The sequence below is a fragment of the Triturus cristatus genome, chromosome 5_2, assembly GCF_964204655.1.
Source record: "Triturus cristatus chromosome 5_2, aTriCri1.1, whole genome shotgun sequence".
Classification (NCBI taxonomy): domain Eukaryota; kingdom Metazoa; phylum Chordata; class Amphibia; order Caudata; family Salamandridae; genus Triturus; species Triturus cristatus.
Window position 1 is genome coordinate 622,697,449 of NC_140588.1, and position 22,551 is coordinate 622,719,999.

At 47.1% G+C, this 22,551-nt stretch overlaps 1 protein-coding gene across 6 annotated transcripts in view; it reads right to left on the reverse strand.

Annotated features, from left to right (window-relative positions):
- The window catches only part of CSTF2 (cleavage stimulation factor subunit 2), a 446,855-nt gene that overhangs the window by 166,958 nt on the left and 257,346 nt on the right, over window positions 1-22,551 (reverse strand). For all 6 annotated transcript variants that reach the window (XM_085607739.1, XM_085607738.1, XM_085607736.1 and 3 more), the window contains one exon: window positions 3,458-3,924. In XM_085607739.1, the coding sequence (XP_085463865.1) occupies window positions 3,458-3,924 (467 nt within the window). The remainder of the gene's footprint in view (window positions 1-3,457; window positions 3,925-22,551) is intronic.

Here is a 22,551-nt window from a genome sequence, read left to right on the forward strand (position 1 = left end):
AAAAGTATTTATAGAAAACATCACATTCTGAGAAAGTATATTTTAATACCTATTTTTGGTTCTAAAATAAAACCAGCATATATTTTGTATATATAAATCATTGGCCTAGAGTTCAGTTATTGAGTGTGTGAGACCATTTGCTGACTGAGTGTGTACAACAAATGCTTTACACTGTCCTCTGATGTTGCCTTACTGCTCGACCAAGCTACCACTTTAGAGAGTAAGGTTATATCTAACTTTAGCCTCTGCCAAACCCTTGGGGACTGTGGACTCTGTACACCCTGTATCTATTAAGGAACAGTATATACAGAGCCACTTTCTCACAATACGCCAGTGGTTGGCCGATTGTGCAGCCACTCTCTTACCGGAGGCATCTATTAGCATCGACTCCTTGTCCGGAGGTGGTGTATCCCCTGTAGTTTGTGAATTTGTTTTTTTACGAGCATTGGACACAACTAAGGAATCTAAAGGAAACTGGCCCTTCATAAAAATTGGGTTAGATGGTGGGGGTTTATATTTTTTATTCACCCTAGGTGTCATAATACGTGCCCTCAATGGATCTTTAAAAATGTCCTCAGCATGCCTCATCATACTTTTTAACATAGGTAACGATTGTGTTGTTCTGTGTGTGGTCCCTAATGTTTCAAATAAGAAATCTTCTTCCAACGGTTCCTTGTGCAAAGAAACTCCATGGTATGTAGCTGCCCAGGCAATTAACTCCTGGTATGAGGTGTTATCAAAAGGAGAGGAAGGTTTAGCAGGGTATAGATCTGGGCCTGTATCTGTAGGAGGAGCTATATTGTAATCATCCCAAGGATCTGGTGGTGGTTGTCCATACGTGTCATCCTCATTCCCTGTATCAGGATCTGTACACGGAGAGCTCTTTGGTGTGATGTCTAGATGGTCTGCTGGTGGTATAACAGGTACTGTTAAAGAGTGTGGAGGGGGTAGGAGAAATAGGGTGAAGAGGGCTAGTAGCCATGTCCTCCTTCTTAAGAGGGATTTTATATAGTGTCTTTCTTTTGAAGGATGGTATCACTAGTTTTGTTGTAATATGTCCAGTGACTGGATTTATATACAGTTCTTTCTGTTTTGGATCCAGCTTTTGTTGCATGGTTACCAAAATTGGCTCTGGAGGCTTTTGAAGAGTCTCTTTTTGTTTCAGTGTCGAAATTTTTGGTACTGAGCTGCATTGGAGTCAAAGCTTTATGTGCAGAAGTTGTGATATCTCGACCCAAACCTGACTCGGAAGGCTTGACATGTGCTTTCGGTGTCGAACTGGAGGGCGAGGCGTTGGAAGCAGAGTCTTGGTGCCAACCATGGCTGGATGGAAGTGGTGGCATAGAAGCCTTATTTTTGAAGGAAGCGGGTTTGTGGGTAACGGGGCTTTGGTACTCACAGCACCTTGATCGGATGGAACGTCCTGCGACTCCAAAATTATCTCCAGCTCGGAATCTGAATTTGAAATTTGGACGGAGAAGGCCTCTTCATCCTCCGCTGTTGATGCTTCCATTTCTTACAGTTCGATATCTGCTCCGAAGATATCGGGGGACTCTTCGATGTTTTGTCGCTGAATTTCTTTCCGTCAAACCCGGCGGTCTCGTACGGTCTTTTTCGAGCGGAATGAGGGACAGGCGTCGCATTCTTCTTCCTTGTGATCCAGCGAGAGACGGGCACAAATTACAGACTTTGTGAAGGTCGGTGCGTGGATGTTTTGAATGGCGCCAAGGGCAGAACTGGAACGGAGTCCTTTTCCATCGGCAGATTTACTCAATGCTGATCACTCGAGTGGAAGTGAATAAGACGGGCTAGGCCCGAAGACCGCAGTTGGAGTTCTGTTGATCCAACAGCGATAGTTTTCTGATTTTTGACACACAGAGGATGGGAAAACATGTTTGAACTCATACTGACAAGGGTACAGTGGGTTGTGAAACGATGGGATCCTGACGAACGGTCTCGAACTGGAGCACAGCAAACCACGTCCGAACCAGATGGCGGAAAGAAAACAATCTAACAATGGAGTTAGTTTCCATGCGCACTATCACCGAAAGGAGGAGTCACTTTGCCTCGTGACTGGAAAATACTTTTTTGAAGAAAAACAACTTTCAAACATCCGGACCCTACACTACATGGCAGCAGTTTATTTAAGCAGAGAACAAGGTTTGGGGCAGAAAAATTGCACTTATCCCTAGTGGAGTTTTATTTATAGATGGTGCTAATGACCGGAGATCCAAAACCCCTAAATCTCCTGAAGCAGACTGCCTCAAATCACTATAGATACAACACAATGGCCCAGCACTCTAAATACAATTGAAATGTAAAGCATAATTACGACACAAGTAAATGTCAGTGGATTCTATTCCATAAGAACACAGGAGCTTTCAGCAGAGTTATTTTCCATCAGATCCTTTTATTCAGAGATTTCTTTTCAACATGTAAAACAGACCATAGCCAACGCGTTTCATCCTCGCGGACTTCTTCAGGGCACTAAAAAGTAGCTTTAATTTTCGTGGTCTGTGCACTATCCAATTATGGTGCAGGTGCAAATTTCTTTCTTTTTCAAATTCTTTGTAAATTTGTTTGGTATCTGTGAAGAGATATGGCAAATGTCTTATTTTTCAATCCGCAATGTTCTGCCTGTATTTGGATTATTCAAAGTCAGCCACCCCTCACTCGATTTTTTTCTCTCTTTGTGATTATTCAGTCAGCCGGCATACTCGCGTGGCGTTGGTTTGACCAAACGCCACGCGAGTATGCCGGCTGACTGAATAATCACAAAGAGAGAAAAAAATCGAGTGAGGGGTGGCTGACTTTGAATAATAAGACATTTGCCATATCTGCCAAAGCTCCTGTGTTCTTATGGAATAGAATCCACTGACATTTACTTGTGTCGTAATTATGCTTTACATTTCAATTGTATTTAGAGTGCTGGGCCATTGTGTTGTAACTACATGGCAGCAGTATGCAAAGCATGTGTATCTACAGCACACATGCCTCAAACTGCGTATTTTATAACATCGGTGCCCATAAGGGGAAAAGAGCATAGATACACGAGAAGAAATCATATGGTCTTCAAAGGCAATACCTCAAATATAAGGTTCACTTTACAGCTAAAAACTTGAAGAGGAGGACTCTTTTTGAACTGGAAACAAAATCTCTCTCCACAAAAGCGGTAAATTATGACTTCCTAAATCAAATGGAGGAACAAAGCTTAATATTAACACTAATGAAAAACAAAAATTAAGTAAAACAAAAAAAATACTAAAACAATTTAAATAAAAAGGTTCAAGTCCGGGGGCAGCCACTATGAAGACAACAAAGTCACCGTTAGGCAGACTAAAGAGTAGTAGCTAAAGCACGGTGTAAGGGAATTCAACAAAAATCAAATTTTTCATCCTGTTTAACATCCAGTCTTACACACATGCTTATTCCACACTTGCTTAATACAGACATTTACCTCTGTTGTCCATGGGAGGAACTCCTCGATCCATCATAGGACCTCTGCCATCTCCCATCATTGGCCTTGCGTCTCCCATCATTGGCCTTGCGTCGCCCATCATTGGCCTTGCGTCACCCATCATAGGACGTGCGTCTCCCATCATAGGACGTGCGTCTCCCATCATTGGCCTTGTGTCTCCCATCATTGGCCTGTTTTCTCCCATCATTGGCCTGTTTTCACCCATCATTGGCCTGTTTTCACCCATCATTGGCCTGTTTTCACCCATCATTGGCCTGTTTTCACCCATCATTGGCCTGTTTTCACCCATCATTGGCCTGGGTTCACCCATCATTGGTCTGGGTTCACCCATCATTGGTCTGGGTTCACCCATTGGCCCTCTCATTTCATGAAGAGGTGGGCCACGGTGGTCTTGGCCGGGAACTTGATGCATTGGCTGACCCTGATGCGGTGGCCCCATGTAACCTCTACAGAAAATGATAAATGGGGGGAAAAAGGCAACAACCACTGTTTAGCAAATATTTCACTCAGAGGCCATGCAATGCAAAGCGGTTATTCCCAATAAAGATATTATTGAGATACATCAATTTCAAAGCATAGACAGTTCAAACAGACAAAGTTAATACTCCTTAATTCTAAACCCCATCCATATACAATAGCAAAGGCACTGCTAACTACCTCAGCACAGGAAAAACAATGCAAAAACCATAAGAGGCTGTTTACAAAGGTCCCTACTCATATGTGTTTCTTGTCCTGTGTGCCAACTGCTTGCCTTGCTGGTCAGTTCTTCAAACAACTGACCGCCAGGATAATATTTAATCAGGGTTGGGCCTGTGGAGATGGATGGTTGGGCTACTGAATTAAGGGACCAAGAGAACAGATGCTCCTGCAACAAGGGAGTAACTTGTTAGGTCTCGCCTAGGCAGCGCATGAGCCGTCTTGGAGAGACATGTAGAATCTAGGATATAGGCTTAAAAAAACAGACATCTTTTTCATTGGTTCCTCTTACTGTCCTTTAGAAATGCTGGCTTACCATTGATGAATAAACAAAGTAGTCCCTCTTTTTGTTCCACCCTGGAGACTGCCCCTGCTACATGGATCCTTTCAGTATGGGCCATATGTTTTCCCTCCGGGCACAACTTTGTCTTCGCTCTGTCCTTGCTGCAGCTCCCAGTTCACTTAATATCCTTGTTGATCCCAGAACACCTCCTGCCCCTCACAGCTTGTTTGTATTCTGAACAGCTGCTCTTCGCTCCCTCTCATGGGCTACATCTTCCTCCTCCTCACTATGCCCCCCTTCCTTTAACAACGTGAAGAGAAAGCTGAATGTTTTTTAAAAGCCAGCTACCGCCTTGTTTGTGTTGCAGTTTTTAAACAACGCAAACTTGAACCAAAAGTATTGAAGCACTTTACATGAGCGCCTGTTATGTTACACAAGGACACATTAATTTTCAGGCACGGGGATGTTACATGATTAGCACAGGAGCCGACGCCAAGACTCTAAACCTAGTTCCCCAGTTAAAAGTAGGAGGATCTGCCCATTACGCCACATCCCCAGCCACCTTATCCATTTCCCAGCACACGTGCCTTTTGTGACTCTATTGAGCACAAACACTCAGGTTTTTTTTTCCGTTAATGAGAAAGGTAGACAGAAGAATGGATGGAAGCACTGCACCTTCTTTTTCTCTCATTCACTAATTGTGTATGAATTCAAAGCAGCACTTGGTACAGAATCACTGCCACCTAGTGACCAGTATGGGTAATCACATCATAGGCGCCTCACGTCGAGTAAGAATTTTCCCCCTCAACTAGTTAATTTAACACATGTGATCTGTGTGCTATGTTTACACATACTGTAAAGCCTATTTTGGTGAAAGTAGATTTAAACATTCCAGCCCGAGCCTGTTCAAGTGCAATAAAACATTGTAGAACACATTGTAAAGAGGACTAGAATATTTTATTGCATCAAAAACCTGAAGCATTATAACATCAATACAAGGTTTACAAAGCAAAAGAGGGCTACAGTAACTCCTGATATTGCAGGTCTTTCAGACAAGACTTACCTGCTGCCATGCAAGCAACCAGAAGTACTGTTAATAGTTCATTATGCAACACTTCCTGAAGCGTCCTTTCATCGCTACTTTGATACTGTTATGGACATTTAAAAAGTGCTCCCACGCTTAATATAATTATTGCCTGATAAACAAAACTACACACATTCAGCATGTCCTACTGAACAGATTCTTCTTCCCCAATTTTTGACTTTCTCTTGCGCAGAAAAAGAAAAACGTCTTTAAATGTTGTCCTTTTACCCCCAGAGCAAACAAAGATTTTGCAAAACATATACACTGCCATATTCTGCAGAAAATAACCCTACTTCTAGGGCACACACAGCTACTAAAGATGCGGCTGAATTATTCAACGCATTACAGTTATGTTCTAAAATATGCCTTACGTGTGTAGAACAGAGTATGTAGCATAAGCTACATACTCTGTGTGAACAGTCAAACAAAAGATTATCATGAAAAATATGGACTCATGATTTCAGCAGTCTAGGTTAGATTTATGTACTTTCGTTTCTCTTCTTGCTGCAGTCAAACTGCTCCTCCCCACAGTCTATCAGCATGGCACGATTACATTAGCCGGGCAAAACATAATTCCACATCACACCAAGCCACATAATTCCACAACACGCAATTTCACGCCACACAATTCCACAAATAATGATTCGACTCGGACGCATCTAATTCCACTACACACCACATACATGCACTCCGTCATACATAGGTGAAAAAAATTGACATTTTGTGAGAAAGTGACATCTTTCTTGCATGGTATGGCCCCACTTTTTGCTGAATTGCTGAATGTACTTTGACTGAGTGTGCCCTGGACTCCTGCCAATCAGGTGGCCAGGGCCTATGTTCCGTCCCTAAAACCTAAAACCCAAATTGGCAAACCCTGGTCACATGTCACCCCTGGTAAATGTTACCCTAGGTACCCAGGGCCTTGTGACCAGGGAAGGCCTCTAAGGGCTGCAGCACTTATTGTGCCACCCTTAGAGGCCCTGTACCCCAACACACTACCCTTGCAGGCTGAGTGTCTGGGTACAGGACAAAACAGAGTCGACATGGCACACATCCCTGTGTACCATGCCCACAACCTACACTGCCCTGGAATACATCAGCTATCCCTCTAGTTGGGTGCCCTATGCCAGTGGTGTGCGCACAGGAGCATGAGCCCTGTGCCCCTACAGTACCTAGGTCCATTCCTGGGCACTGTAAGTGCAGTGCTGCCATTTAAGAGTATATGGTGCTTGGAGCTCGTCAAACACGAACTCCACAGCACCATGATGGCAACACTGAAGACTGAGAAGTTTGGTATCAAATTTCTCAGTACATTAAACCCGCACTGATGCCAGTGTGGGATTTAATGTACAATGCATGACAGAGGGCATCTTAGAGATGCCCCCAGAACCTAACCTACAATCCACGTCTTGTCTGAGGGGCTGCCTAGGCTGCCACACAGCAGACACGCTGCTGGACCCCTGGGTAGAGAGCCATCCGCTCTTCTGGGCCTGCAACAATGCACATCCTGGGCGAGGTGCTAGGTCTCCTCCCCCAGGATGGGCAGGGGAAGCTTCAAAGGCAAGCCGCCTTTGTGAGCTTCTCCAGGCCACTTGCTGTACTCAGCAACTGGCCCCTACCGGTTCTAAACCCCCACTCTGGCGGGGAGACTAGCCGGAAACCCCAAGGAAGGACAGGGGGTGTGCCAGCCTCTGCTAACACCACCCCTCAGGTGGGGGAGGAGAGGTAAAACATCTCGCCATCTTGAAGATGGGGAGCCCTGCCCAATCAGGACTAGGCCACTGCCCCACTCTCACAGGAGTGTGGCAGGATAGGGGGTGTACCCACCCCAGCACAGGGAACCAGTGGTCCCTGCCCTTTACCTACCTGTAACACCAGTAAATTTAGTATTTAGGGGCACCCTGAACCTTCCTTCCTCAGATTCCAAAACAGCAAAGAAGAGCAAGAAGAAAGAAGACCTGCCGTGCAGCTGCTAACAAGAGGAAAACACCAACTGCTTTGGCCCCAGCCCTACCGGTCTGTCGACCCTCGAACCTGCTCCTGCTAAATCCCGGCACCTCCTGAGGCCAGCAATCTCACAAACCTCGGAGGACCTGGCTACCTTGTGACTCTGAGCACCTGGGATTCCCACGAGCAGTGGCTGTGCTCAAAGCAAGTATCTAACCCCTGGTATCAGCCAGGAACCGCAAACCCTGCACACTCTGCACCCGCCAAGCCTGGCCTGCACTGGAGTGGACAAAGGCCCCAAGGACGTCCCCCTGGCGACTGTGACCCCGAATCCGGCACCCAAGGACCCACCTCGACGCTCCGGACGACGCCTGCAGCCTCAGAACCAGGGACCCCCCCAAACGCGATCAACAGAGGGTAAGATTTCCCGACACCAAAAGGCACCCCTGCACCTGGCGCCTTGCGGCCCCCTGTACAAGACTCCTGGGTACCTACCTATCCTCCAACTACCCAACTCACCTCTCTAAGTGGTGGTCACACCTGAAGAATCTTCGTCCCCGAGCTTGCAGCCTTTGTTCGTCCTTGAGTTTTCCATTGCAATCCATTGAGCGCCCGAAGGCTCAAAAGCACCCTGCACCCAGCCGCCCGAGTGGCCCTGTCAGTGCAACTTCTACTCCTACCTACTTCCCCAATTGCCCTGAGCACGTGACCAGGAGCCCAGCTCCCACAGCCGCATTGCCTGCTAGTCAGCAGCCACCAACCAAGGGCCCCCTCCCTCCATAGGATAACATTGGGCCTAACTCACTCTGCACCCGGCTGCCCCTGTGCTGCTGAGGGTGTAACAACTGTACTTACCTGACCCTGGGAGACCCCGGAGTCTATGCCCAGAACATTAACTCTGCCAGTCGAGTACTTACCAAAAAGCCGATAACTCACTTTTCTTCCATAGGGTAACATTGCCTGGTTACCCTTGAAATTTCTTCTAAGTGTGGAGTTTCTAAACTTTAAAATATTCACCTAAAATCAACCGAGTAACGAAAACGGAAATACTCACCTGCTATTAGGAGAGATCCCAGTGCTGGATCTTGGTGCCCAGCACCGACCCTGAAAAGTACTTACGACCGTACTTACCACTAACTCAATATTCTCCCATAGGAAACCATTGACTGTTTTTCTGTGAAATTTCTTCTAAGTGTCAATTTTTGCAAACTACAAATATTCTTTACAAATCGTACCAACTGTGAAAACGTAATTACTTACCTGTTTTAGATAGATGTCCCAGTACTGAGCCTAGGAGCCCAGCACTGGATTACAAAAGTAACAAGAACATACTTTACCCGTAACTTGAATTTTCTTCCGCAGTAAACCATTGACTGTTTTTCTGTGAAATGTCTTCTAAGTGTCGATTTTGCAAACTTATCAATATTCCTTAAAAATCGCCTGTATAACTTAAACGCAGTTTCTCAACTGCTTACAGGTGGTACACTAGTGCTGGATCCAGGATCCAACACTGACCTAGAAAAAGTAACCATAACCCTACTTATCTGCTAAGTGCATTTCCTCCCATAGGATAACATTGGTAATTTGATTAGAAAAAGTTTCGAATTGTCAACTTTTAAAATGGCAAAGTATTGCTTAAAAATCACAACAGTAACTAAAACGTATTTACTCACTTGTTTACAACAACTATCCCAGGACTGAATCTAGGATCCAGTCCTGGAGTTAGAAAAGTAATCCTGAAAGTAATCAATTGCATATAACTTCCCATTGAGGTCAATGAATGATTGTGTTTGAAATTGTGTTGCCTAATGCAACAAACTAACTATTGCATTCCAAGTCAATTGCCTTTTGCAAAGTATTTAACTAAAGCATCTCATTCTGAGAAAGTATATTTTGATACCCATTGTTGGTTCTAAAATAAAACAACCATATATTTTTATATACAAACCATTGGCCTAGAGTTCAGTTCTTGAGTGTGTGAGACCATTTGCTGACTGAGTGTGTACAACAAATGCTTTACACTGTCCTCTGATACTGCCTTACTGCTCGACCAAGCTACCACTTTAGAGAGTAAGGTTATATCTAACTTTAGCCTCTGCCAAACCTCTGGGGGCTGTGGACTGGGTACACACTGTACCTACTTTAGAACAGTATATACAGAGCCACTTTCTTACACATTTACAATGCCAAACGCTCTAACTCAAACAAATGCAAGACCTAGTGCATTCTAAATGCTTTTATTACCAAGCCCCAAAATCTACAAGCAAAACACACACAAGATGCGGATGGAATGCAATCATAGGTTAGAAGTAGGGGGATGGTAGCAGCCATTGTCAGATGTAGCAGGTGAAATTATTATAGAGAATAGGAGTCTGAATTTCATGTCAGTGGTAAAGCTGATCCAGAAGGCAGGTAGGAAGATCATCTAGAGGATAGACAGATGAGATTGCTATATACATGCCTTTGGAAATCAACAGAAGCTTCCTCGATGACAGCTGACATTTATTTTTGTATACAGAGCCACAAACGAGCAGGGCTTTTAAAAGGTACTAGCTGAAAAGTGCACCACACATCAAGGGGTTTTAAACAAAGTTCAACTTGGAAGAGGGAACTTTACATAGTGATTCTCTACTGAATGTTTGCAGCAAAAATCTCTGGGATGATATTCAAAAGGAGGGTGCCTTGGAGTGCGAATTCTATATATTTTCATATTTTAGTTAAAAAGTTCATGTAAAGTTTAATCTGGTTTATTTTCTGCATATGGAAATCTGTTTTAAGATAATATTCTAGTGTTCTCTTGTGCGTATTTAAATTGGATGTTTTTCTGTACTGTGAAACAGTGCAATGCTGTAAGAAGCTGGTTCTCTATATACCATACCAAAGTAAGGTATAGTGTGCACAGAGTCCAGTGGAGCCACCGAGGTTTACAGAGGCTTAAGTAGATAATAACAAAAGCTCTATTTGTGGTTGGATGGTCAAGCAGTTAGGCTTATCAGAGGGCTGTGTTAAGCATTTGGTGTACACACTCAGACAAGAAATGATTACACACACTCACAGACTGATTCCAAGACCAGTTATTTTGTATAAAAAGTTATTACTTTGTTATTTTATTTTAGAACCAAGAGGAACTCAGTTGTAGGTAACAAAATGGTTACTCACCAGTAGGAGTAGTTTTGCAGCTTGAAGAGTTTTCTGGATTCACATGCTGTGCATCATTCCGCCATCTAGTGGTTGGGTCCGGATTAGTCTTTGTTTTTTTAGGTCTCGCCTGACCCAGCGTTTGCACTGGTCTGGCGAGACTTAAAGTAAGGGCTTAAAAAAATGCTACCACCGGCCACAGCTTGCAGTGCATGTGCGCGGGCGCACGCTTGAGCAGAGGCGCCTAATGGCGTGATTACTGCTGCACTCGCACCACTCGCGCACATGCACTGCAAGCTGTGGCCAGCGGTAGCATAAGCAGGCGCTTGCTTTTTTTCTGTTTTCTGTTTATTACTTCTATGTAGTAATGGCGGCACCCGTGCTTTAGCCCAAACATCTTAGGCTAAAGTCGGGTGCTGAGATTGCTTCAAAAGTAAAGAAATTGACAATTCTTTACTTTTGAAGCAATCTCGGCACCCGACTTTAGCTTATGATGTTTAAGGTAAAGCACGGGTGCCGCCATTACTACAGAGCAGTGATAAAAAAACAAGCATTGGCATAGCCAATAGGTCTCGCTTTTGGGACCTTATAAATATTTAGTTATGCAACTGTTGCATGGCTAAACACTTATAAGGTCCCAGAGGCGAGACCTATTGGCTATGCCAATGCTTGTTTTTTCCTCTTGTTTTGGTCGCAGTTGACCACCATTAGGTGTCAGGTACGTCCCCTGTATGACGTCAGACGGCATCCTGGAGGTCGACGTGCATGGTGGCCATCTTCGGATTCTTTTTCTGTTTTTATGCTGTTTAATTCTTGTGATGGTTAATGTTGTACTTTGCTTCCCCACCTGTTTGTGTTCTTTCTAGGGGAAGGCTGGGTGGGTCGCATGTGAATCCAGAGAACTCTTCAAGCTGCAAAACTACTCCTACTGGTAAGTAACCACTTCGTTTAGCAGCGTAAATCCTTTTCTGGATTCACATGCTGTGCATTAGATTATGTAGCGGTTTCTCCAGTGTTTGGGAGGCTGTGGTGAAAGGAAGACTTCGCAAACAGGTGTTGAAGCACCCATTGTCCAATTTGAGCTTCCTTATTTATTTATATATCCACACAATAATGCTTTGTAAATGTGTGTGGTGATGCCCATGTTGCTGCTGCGCAGATGACATCGATGGGTACATTTGCACTGAAAGCCAGAGTTGCTCCTTTCTTCCAAGTGGAGTGAGCTGTTGGTTGTATTGTTAGCTCTTTTTAGGTCGAGCCTGTAACAGCGCACATGCGCTGTTCTGGCGAAGACTTCATGTAAGGGCTTTCGAAAATTAACCTAAGAATCGCACACGCTCGTGTGTGTACTTTTTGTTTAAGCCCACACTATTGGCCTTTGCGTGCGTCTTTTTAACAAAGACAGCACACAATTGGCCAAAGGCGGGCGCATTGCTCCACCCATGGACTATTGGTTGCGGTTACCCGCACGGCTGCCATGTGGTTTCAATTATCGTGCCCAGACACGGGCACGATAATTGAAACCAGATGTCTCGCTGTGGCGCGCGTGCACCACTCTTGTGCTGGTTTGTTGCTTCTGGCCACCTACTCTGGCATATGAAAGAACACAGCTATTGAAATACTTTAATACAGATACAGAGAAGGCCAGGAATCTTGTAGATGCTCCCCACCCCTCTTCTCCCAACGAATAGATGGACCCATAAGACGGACATGTAAATTTGTATTACAGAACATTTGCATTTGTTATGGTATGTGAGTAAGTCAATTATAGAAGTCGATTTCTGCATCACACAATAAAAGGAATATTTCCTATTCGTTGCCTAAACAGTAATAGCCTTACGTTTTCTTTGACACAAATGCAAATGATATTAGGTGACAAATGTGACATTAGGCAAAAGAGTTTTAGTCTCAAGGTCAGCCTTGTGTCGTATCTGTTGTGAGGACGTGTTTATTAAGCTCGGTGTCACACATTTATCTTGTCCAAAGTCGGTAGTCACAGCAGCCCTGGCTAACCAGGTAGCTGCTGTAACTCTCCTCCCGCTATATATTGTACCTGAATTTGTCTGCTGAAGATATTATCCATTGACCACCTCGTCACCTTGTGCAGTCCTCACATGCAACACTGTTGCCCCACCCCCTGCTCCCAAGACCCAACCGGCTCTCTTGGGCCTTGTTCCAAACTCAGACGTCGCGCGCCTTATGCAGCGTCACTACACACCATGCATGGCTGCCACCGCTTCCATCATCTTCTTCACACCTGCCTCGAAGAAGCTTCAGCCCGGTAAAAGCATCTTCCAACCAGCACGTGGCACCGCTTGAACACTCAGGATTCTAAGACACTTTACCAGGCATTCAAAACAAGTGCACTGTACGGATGGCTCTCACTAACACCCGTGCTCTATGCAATCAGGTTATTACAGTCGTGCGTCAGCATCCTTCTGTGCTACTTCAGCGACTCCTCGTGCTACTTACAGGTTTTTGAAAAGGCGCTGCACCTGCACGTCACCTAGACCACTACTAAGGGCAGAAGTTGCCTATTTGAACTTACCTGCAAAATTGGCGTGAACGGCATATTGCAGTTCTCTTGCAGGGCATACTTCTGTAATGCAACGGCTGCACTTACTACTATCATCGGTGTAAAGTTAAGAGCAGCATTACAGCTCCCGCGCTCAGCTTTAAAATAAGAATTCCCTGCGTGTCGCTCCCCTCCCTTCCTGCCTCTCGCTCTCCTCCCTACCTGCGTGCTCTCCACTGAGACTTTCCCAGCGCAGACCAGCCAGGCACACTAAAAACAAAAGCGTGTTCACGCATTCCTTGCACCCGTTAGGAGCAGGGCGCGCGCTCTCCAGCAGGGGCTGCAGGACAGCAGGCAGGGCGGGAGTGGCAGCGAGCCGCTCTGCAGGCCCCACACAAGCATTCTGAATTATTAATAGAGAAAACTGCGGCACCCCCTTTCTCCTCATCACCACATCCCACGAATACCACAGACTGCACTGCTGACGGGGCGAGGCCTGCCTGCTCTCATCTGGGCGAACCTGCCACAGCAGACTGTGGTGTGCAGCCAACTTATGGGCCGACTCTGATCCAGTCTGCTACAATCTGCCTGTGCTGTGCAGCCGAAGAGACTGCAGTCAGAGCTGGTCAGTCTGCTGTGAAGTAACTGCAGCGATGAGGTGGCTGAAGGCATGGCTGCTCTGAAGTAAACATGCTGCAGCGATGAGCAGGCTGCAGGCCTGCTTGCTGTGAAAATAAACAAGCATTGGCATAGCCAATAGGTCACGCTTTTGGGACCTTAGAAGTATTTTTCTTTTCTGTTGTCCTGTCTCTACTCGTGTGTGTTATCTTTACTTCCAGCAGAAGGTTCCTAGCAGAATCATTAACCAATGCTTCCTGGTGGATGCTCGTTCTGCACATGCTTTGTGTGGTTATTTTTTGTTTATTTAAACTTTTACAGGCTTTGCTCTAAGTAATTTAATTTAGGAACTCCTCGCCACTCCCCCACATGTTCACAATTCCTCCTGGTCGTCCCGACGGCGCAGTTTCCAGCTGCTCCTGATGGATATATATATATATATATATTATATATTATATTGACATTCTAGCAACTGTAGTAATGTATTTTACATTTTAATTGTTAGAGGCACTATCTAGCCGGAAATCGAACCAGATTCCCCAGGTCCGAAGTCGGCAGCTGTGGCGGTTATACCACAGCCTCTCTCCTGCTGGCTTACTTTTGCTTTTGCTTGGTAAGCTGTGTGCACATGCACTTTCTGACTCCCACTCCCTTCTGTAGCTGCCTCCATCTAAAAACAAGCATTTGCAATGCAATAGGTCTTGCATTTGCAAGAGTTTCAGCTATTGGCATTGTAACGGACAATGGCTTTTATTTATGTGATGATTTTTAAAACCTAAATAAAAGGCATTGTCATTTACAACGGCAATAGCTCTAATTCTCACAAATGTGAGACCTATTGCATTGCAAATGCTTGTTTGGCATTGGTATAGCTAAGTTGTTTAGCTTGTACTATCTATCTTACAATGGTTGCTTTAGTGACAGCTGATCCTGTGTTGGTATGTGAGTAAGCCACAATTGACTGTTTAGTTTCTTACTTGTTCTATTTTTTGCAGATAGTATAGTAGAGCTTTCCTTACACCCAGGGTGTGGAGGCTTCTTTCTGCCTTAGTTTTTGGTTCTTTGAAGAAAACTGGCGAGATGATGTTTTGGTTCAAGTGATACTTAGTTACCACCTTTAGTAAAAACTGAGGGTTAGTTTTTAAGATTACCTTATCCTTGTGGATTTGTAAGTATGGCTCTAGTGCAGTTAATGCTTGTAGTTCATGTACTCTCCGTAGTGATGTTATAAGCAATGAGAAATGCTGTTTTGAGAGTAATATGTTTGATATCCACTGTATGCACGGGTTCAAGCGGTTTTCACATTAGCGGAGACAGCACTGTATTTAAGTTGGTACAGGAGCATTTCTTGGAGGAGCCACTCTTTTTGCTCCTTTCAAAAATCTTTTGATGAGTGGTCTAGTAAAGAAACATTTGTATCTTTTTCCTCTTGCGTATGCCACTATGGCCGCGAGGTGAACCTTTAGGTTCAGAAAATTGATGTTGCTGTCTAAAAGGTAGGTAAGATATGCAACTACTGTTTGTGTATTTATTGTAATAGTCTTGTTGTTAGCGGTGCACCATGTGGTAGATTGCTTCCATTTAGCTGTACAGCATTTCCTTGTTGACTGTTTTCTTGCCTCCTTTAGAATCTCAAGGGTTCTGGGCGGCAGTTTGAGGTAATTAGGGGCACCCTGAACCTTCCTTCCTCAGATCCCGATTCCGAAACAAGGAAAACAAGAAGAAAGAAGACCTGCTGTGCAGCTGCTAACAAGAGGTCGACACCAACTGACTTGACCCAAGCCCTACAGGCCTGTCGACCCTCAAACCTGCTCCTGCTAAACCCCGGCGTCTCCAGTGGTCAGCAACCTCAAAAACCCCGGAGGACCTGACTGCCTTGCTTATCTAAAGACTGGGACTCCATGAGCAGTGGTTCTGCTCAAACAAGCAAGGGACTCACGTCCGAGCATACCCTGCCAACCCGTCCATCACCACCCCCTTTTGTACCGCTTTGTTCGCCATAAGTTGGCAGGGTATGCTCAGACGTGAGTCCCTTGCTCACTCTGCCACTGGATTCTAGCAAGCCTGGCTGAAGACGGCTGAAATGCCACAAACCGGTCCTAGGAAGCTTGTTTCCGGTCCAGGGAAGGCATGGCTTGGCAGTTCGGGCTGGACTGTTCGCATGAGGCACAGGGTCAGACTGATTTGCATATGGCCATGTCCGAACTAGGGTGGCAGAGTGGGCTAAAGAACGGTGATGGATCAAACCCAGATCTGTTTACTGGGTGTGAGTGTTTGATTGGTTCTGATGCTCTGTCCATCACCACCCTCTTTTGTACCGCTTTGTTCATCTTGCAGCTTCTCCATTGAAGTACATTGAGCGCCCGACGGCTCAAAAACACCCTGCACCCAGCCGCCTGAGTGCCCCTGGAAGTGCAGCATCTGTCCTATTCTACTTCCCCACTTGCCCTGCGTAAGTGACCAGGAGCTCCGCTCCCACAGCCGTGTGGCCTGCCTGCAAGCAGCCACCAAACAAAGTCCCCCTGCCTGCATTAGGCTAACATTGGGCCTACACCCTCTGCACCCGGCTGCCCCTGTGCCGCTGAGGGTGTAACAACTGTACCTACCTGATCCTGGGAGACCCCTGAGTAACTCCAGAAACTTAACTCTGCCAGTCAAGTACTTACCTGAAAGCCGATAACTCACTTTTTCTCCATAGGGTAACTGACTGGTTTTCACTTGGAAATTCTTCTGTCGAGTTTTGAAACTTTAAAATATTCACTAAAAACACCCGATCAACGAAAACAAAATTACTCACCTGTTACCAGGAGAGTTCCCAGTGCTGGATCTTGGTGCTCAGCACTGACCCTGAAAAAGTACTAACAACTACGATTTTCCGATAACCAAACTTTCCTCCATAGGATAACATTGTCCGGTTTTCGCCAGAAATTCTTCTAAGTGTCGATTTTTGAAACATACAAATATTCCTTAAAAATCACCTGTGTAACAAAAACGATTTATTTCAACTGTTTAAAGGAGATGCACCAGGGATGAATCCAGGATCCAGCCCCGAGTAAGAAATACCGATGCAAAGTAACGAACAGTTTCTTACCAGTCGGTGTAGTTTTGCAGCTTGAAGATCTTTCTGGATTCACTATGCTGTGCATTATTCCGCGATCTTGTGGTTGGGTCCGGATTCGTAGTCTTTTCTTTGTTTTTTTTTGTTGTTTTTTTTGTAGCCCAGGTGGGCGGCGACGCCCCACCATTTGGTGCACCTCTCGTGACGTCGTCGTGCTTCCTGCGGAAGTCCCACCTTTGGGGCGCCATCTTCGGGTTCTTTTTTCCCTTTTCTTTTTTTTTTTTAAACCCTAGGCGATTGATTATTCCTTCAAGTCCATTTTTCTGTACGTTTTCATTCCTTCTGATCTTTTCCATTTTACCCCCTCTTCCTCCAGCCTCATCTTCCTGGCGGAGGCGGGCGGGTTCGCTAGTGAATCCAGAAAGATCTTCAAGCAGCAAAACTACACCGACAGGTAAGAAACTATTCGTTTTGCAGCGTGAATCTTTCTGGATTCACTATGCTGTGCAACGACTTTGTAGCGGTTTTCCGAAATTTGTGGCGGCTGGGTGGTAGATGAGCGTTGGTCGTTGAAAATGTGTTGAAGCACCTTCTGTCCAACCTGTGCTTCCTTGTTCATCTGAATGTCCACGCAGTAGTGTTTCGTGAACGTGTGCACAGATGCCCAAGTTGCCGCCAGACATATGTCCTGGATGGGCGTGTTCGCCAGGAAGGCAACGGTGGCCCCCTTCTTCCTTGTGGAGTGAGCCTGAGGCCCCTCCGCTAGTTCCTGTCCAGCCTGTTTGTGGCAGAATTGAATAGTGAGGGCAATCCATCTTGCGATGGTGCCCTTAGTCACTGGTCTACCCATGAAGCTAGTAGCAAAGGACACAAACAGCTGCTTTGATTTCCTGAGTTCCTTGGTTCTCTCAATGTAGTGCATCACCGCTCTCCTAGCGTCGAGGGTGTGCAGCGCTTTTTCTGCGTTTGAAGTCGGGTTTTGGAAGAAACTTGGTATCTGAATACTCTGATTCATGTGGAACGCCGACACCACCTTGGGCATGAAGTGTGGGTCTGTCCTCAGGACTACCCTGTCCTTGTGAATCTGAATGTAGGGTTCCTGTAGTGTTAGTGCTTGAAGCTCGCTCACCCTGCGTAGTGAGGTTATGGCCACTAGAAAGGCCGTTTTCATCGTTAACATTTGCAGTGTGGCCTTGTGAATGGGTTCAAACGGTGCCTTCATGAGCTCCGTCAGAACCACGTTCAGATTCCATGCAGGCGGCTGCAACCTTTTCGGAGGGGCCATTCTTTTGGCTCCTTCCATGAATCTCTTCACCACCTGCGAAGTGAAGAAACTTCCACCTTTCTCCCCTCTGGTGTAGGCAACGATCGCCGCTAGGTGTACCCTTAGGGAGCTCGAGCAGAGGTTACTCTTTAGAAGGTGTGTGAGGTACCTCAGTACTGTTGAGTCTCTTGTCATTCTGTTTTGCAGGCCCTTCTTCCTGCACCACACAGTAAATCTCTGCCATTTTGCGCTGTAGCATTTTCGTGTAGTTGGTTTCCTTGCCTCCCGTAGCACCCGCATAGTGCTAGGAGGCAATCTAAGGTGCGCGAACTCTAGGTCTTCAGGAGCCATGCCGCCAGGTTGAGGGTCTCTGCCTCTGAATGCAGGACCTCTCCGTTTTTCATGGAGAGCAGGTCCCTTCTCCTCTCGAACCTGTATGGATTGCCTTGTGCCATTTCTTGGATTTGTGAGAACCATGTCTGCCTTGCCCACTGCGGAGCCACTAGGATCAGAGTCATGTTGCTGGTTCTGCACTTGTCGAGCACTCTGTGCAACAGGGGTATCGGTGGAAAGGCGTAGGCAAATGTCCTCGACCAGCTTATCCATAGGGCATTTCCCTGGGATTGCTGATCTGGTTGCCTGGACGCGAAGCTTTGGCATTTTGCATTTAGGCGTGTTGCAAATAGGTCTATTGTGGGAGTTCCCCATCTCCGGAAAAGCTTCTCCGTTTCCTGGCCATTGAGCTCCCACTCGTGCGAAGCCGAGGTCTGCCTGCTTAGCCAGTCTGCCTCCACATTGTCCTTCCCTGGTAGGTGAATTGCCAGTAGATCTATCCTGAGAGGTATGGCCCAGCTCCAAATCTCATGTGCCAGAGAGGAGAGAGGGAACGACTGTGTCCCCCCCCTGCTTGTTGATGTAGAACATTGCCGTGGTGTTGTCTGTTTGAACCAACACCCTCTGGTCGTACAGGTGCCTCTGGAATGCCTTCAGGGCTAGCAGGATAGTTTTCAACTCGAGGTAATTGATATGGCGAACCGCATCTGCTGGAGCCCACAGACCCCTCACTCTGAGGTTGTCCATGTGCGCTCCCCATCCCTTTTGCGATGCGTCCGTGGTAATGGTCATTGTTGGGTTTGGTGGTGTCAGGCTTCTCCCTGCTGTCATGTTGTCTCTGTTCCACCAAGTCATCTCCTCCTGCACTGCGTCCGTAACAACCACTAGATCCTCCCAACTTCCGTTTGCTTGTGACCATTGCTGTTGTAGCCATTCTTGGAATGGTCTCATGTGCAGGGGTACATTCGGCATCAGCTGGATACACGACGCCATCATCCCCATCATCTTGCTCACTGACCTCACTGTCAGAGCTCGCCCCTTCCGGAAGAGCCGCGACTCCTTCAGTAGGGCATCTGTCCTCCTGTCGCTGGGCACCACTGTGCTGTTCAGGGAGTTGATTTTTGCTCCCAGGAAAATCTTCACCTGTTCCGGTTCCAGCGATGACGTTCCCCAGTGAATCGAGAACCCCAGGTTCGTCAGAGTGTCTGTTACACGTTTTGCGTGTCTCTCGCACTTCTCGCGTGAGTCTGCCTTGACCAGCCAGTCGTCTAAGTAGGGCTAGACATGGATCCCCTGCCTTCGTAGGTGGGCCGCGACCGCCGACAGGCATTTTGTAAACACCCCTGGCGCCGATTTTAATCCGAAGGCCAGGGTTGTGAACTGGTAGTGTTCCTGGTCGATGTTGAACCTTAGAAGGCCCTTGTGTCTTCTGTTCATTGGGATGTGCAGGTAGGCATCCTTGAGGTCCACGGTGACCATGAAGTCCCAGTCTCTTATTTGGGGCAGTACCTCCTGCAGCGAAGTCATTTTGAACTTCTGCGTTCTGATGAACTTGTTTAGGTAACGCAGGTCCAGGATGGGTCTGAGGTTTCCGTCTACTTTCGGGACCACAAAGTAGTTTGAGTACACCCCTTTGTTGCGTTCTCTGAACGGCACTGCCTCTATGGCTCTTTTTTCTAGAAGTTTCCGTGTTTCCTCTCTGAGAAGGGCCAGTTCTTGATCCGATCTCTGCCTTCCCCTTGGTCTTCTGTTTGGAGGTCTTTTCTCCAAATCTACGCAGTATCCGTACTGCATGACGTTCAGTATCCACTTGTCTGTGGTTATACGCCGCCACTCCTGAAGGTAGAACCTCAGTCTTCCGCCTACTGGTGTTGTATGCTCGTAGGCCTTTGATTCTTCTCTCCCCCCTGATGTTACTGTACTGCGCCTCACCCTTGGGGGCATGTCGAGGGTAGGCGTCCTCTTGCGTGCTGAGTCACTTTGATGAGGGCTGGTCACCCCCTCTCCTCCTCTGGCCACGTCCGTTCCCTCTCCCGCGAAAGGACTGGCCCCGAGGTTGGTACTGCCAGTTTTGCTTCTGTTGGCCTTGTTGTCCGTGACTATCACCCTGCTGACCCTGCTGGAACGTCTGGTGCGACGCCCCCTGCTGGCTTCCTCCCCGACCGTAGGGTCTCCTCGAGGGATTGCCTCGCCTCATTCCCCTCAGCTGTAGGGCCCCCATGGACCTCGCCGTTTCGTTTTCTTTTTTCAGCTGGGTGAGTTTCTCGTCTACTGTTGCTCCGAACAGTGTCTCTCCGTTGAAGGGGGTGCTAAGGATGTTGTTCTGCACCTCCGGTTTGAATCCCGAGATTCTTAGCCATGCATGTCTCCTCTCGGTGACCCCTATGGCCATTAGTCTTGCCGAAGTCTCTGCTCCGTCCAACGCCGTCTTTATACAATAGTTGGCGATGTTTTTACCTTCGTCCACCAGGTGCGAGGCTCTCTGGCGGTACTCTTCGGGGAGGTGCTTTACTAGCTCCCCCATCTCGTGCCAGTGTTGGTACTGGTGCCTATTGAGAAGTGCATTTGAATTCGCCATGCGCCAGTGCATTGCGGCGTTCCTCTCGACTTTTCTTCCTGTGAGGTCTATCCTCCTGCTTTCTTTATCAGGTGGTGGGCCCGAAGTTGCTGGTACGTTGGCCCTTCTCCTGGCCGTGGAAGCTATGATGGAGTCGGCGGTGACGCTACCCTTGATGTAAGGGGGGTCCAGGGAAGAGTGCTTATACTTCTTCTCAGTCCTGGGCGTGATCGAACGGCAGGTCGCTGGTTCCTTGAAGGCTTCTCTCCCCTGATTCATCACACTTTGTAGCATGGGGAGGAATTGGCTCCTCGTCTGGATGGGGAGCAGGGTCTCGAGGAGGAAATCGGCTTTCGGCCTCTCTTCGTCGAGTTTGACGCCGAAGGCTGTCGCTGCGCTCCTGACCACCATATTGTACACCCCGATGTCGTCGGGTGGCGAAGGCCTCGAAGGGTACGTGTCCAGGGGCTCCTCCGGGTTTTCGGTGTCGAGATCCTGCCATTCGATGTCGTGGCTGGTAGATGGCGCCGAGCTGTAGAACGACTGCTGGTCTTCTTCCTCGGCTTCGCCTTCATAATAGGTCTCGTCTTCCTCTTCGAGATCTCTCGTCAGCCCCTCGGTGTCGAATTCGTCCTCGACTTCGACGACGTCCGTCAGTGGAGCCGTTGGAATCTTGAATTCCTTCATCTTGGCGTCGAACTCCTTCTTCCTTTGAAGGATGTTCTCCATTTCGGCCTCGAGCCGCCTCTTCTTTTTCTCCATCTCGGTGGTGCTTTCGGCGTCGACCGCGGGTCTTTTCGACGGAACTTGCGTCGACGTCGACCGTTCTTTCTGCGTCGATCGTCCCGTTTCCTGGGTTGTCTTCGACGACCCTTGCCTTTCGGCACCAGGGAGTCCTTTTCAAAGGATCCGCTCGGCCTCTTGTCCATGGTTCCCCCTTTGGTCGTCGAAGTTTTCGGCGCCGGGGCTCCCTTCGTGGACTTTGACTCAGATTTTCTCGAGTCACCCTCGTGTTCGAGGTATTTTCTGTTTTGAGCTCGACGATTCTCTTACCTCGTCTTCTTTTTTCTTGTCGGTCTCTACGACCGTGAAGTTTTCGGCTGCCTCGGTGACGTTGTCCTCATCGTCCGTGGAGAGGCCCAGTTCGTAGAGCGACGGGGCCTTACCCTTGCCATCCATGCTGGCGTTGGCTCTTCTCTGCTGATCTCTCACCCGGAGCGTCTTCGGCGCGAAGGCTGAGCAGGCGTTGCAGTCCTTACTCTGGTGTTCGACCGGTAGGCAGAGGTTGCAGACCGGATGCGGATCCTTCTGCGCGAACTTGTGGTGGCAGTTAGGGCAGAACTTGAATGGTGTTTTGTCCATTGCGCTCAGGGCCTCTGAGTGCGCATTCTCCAAGGTCGTCGAAGAAAAAGGCGCAAAACCTCCTTTCTTTGCGCTCCTGATGAAATCTCTTCCTTTCCTGTGATATCTTCGTAGTATTTATCGACGAAACTTGCTTTTCTTTCTTCTTCCTTCGATTGTAATTCTGGAGCTTCCCGATGACGATCCAGACCCAACGGCGGAAAAAAGAATCTGAAGAT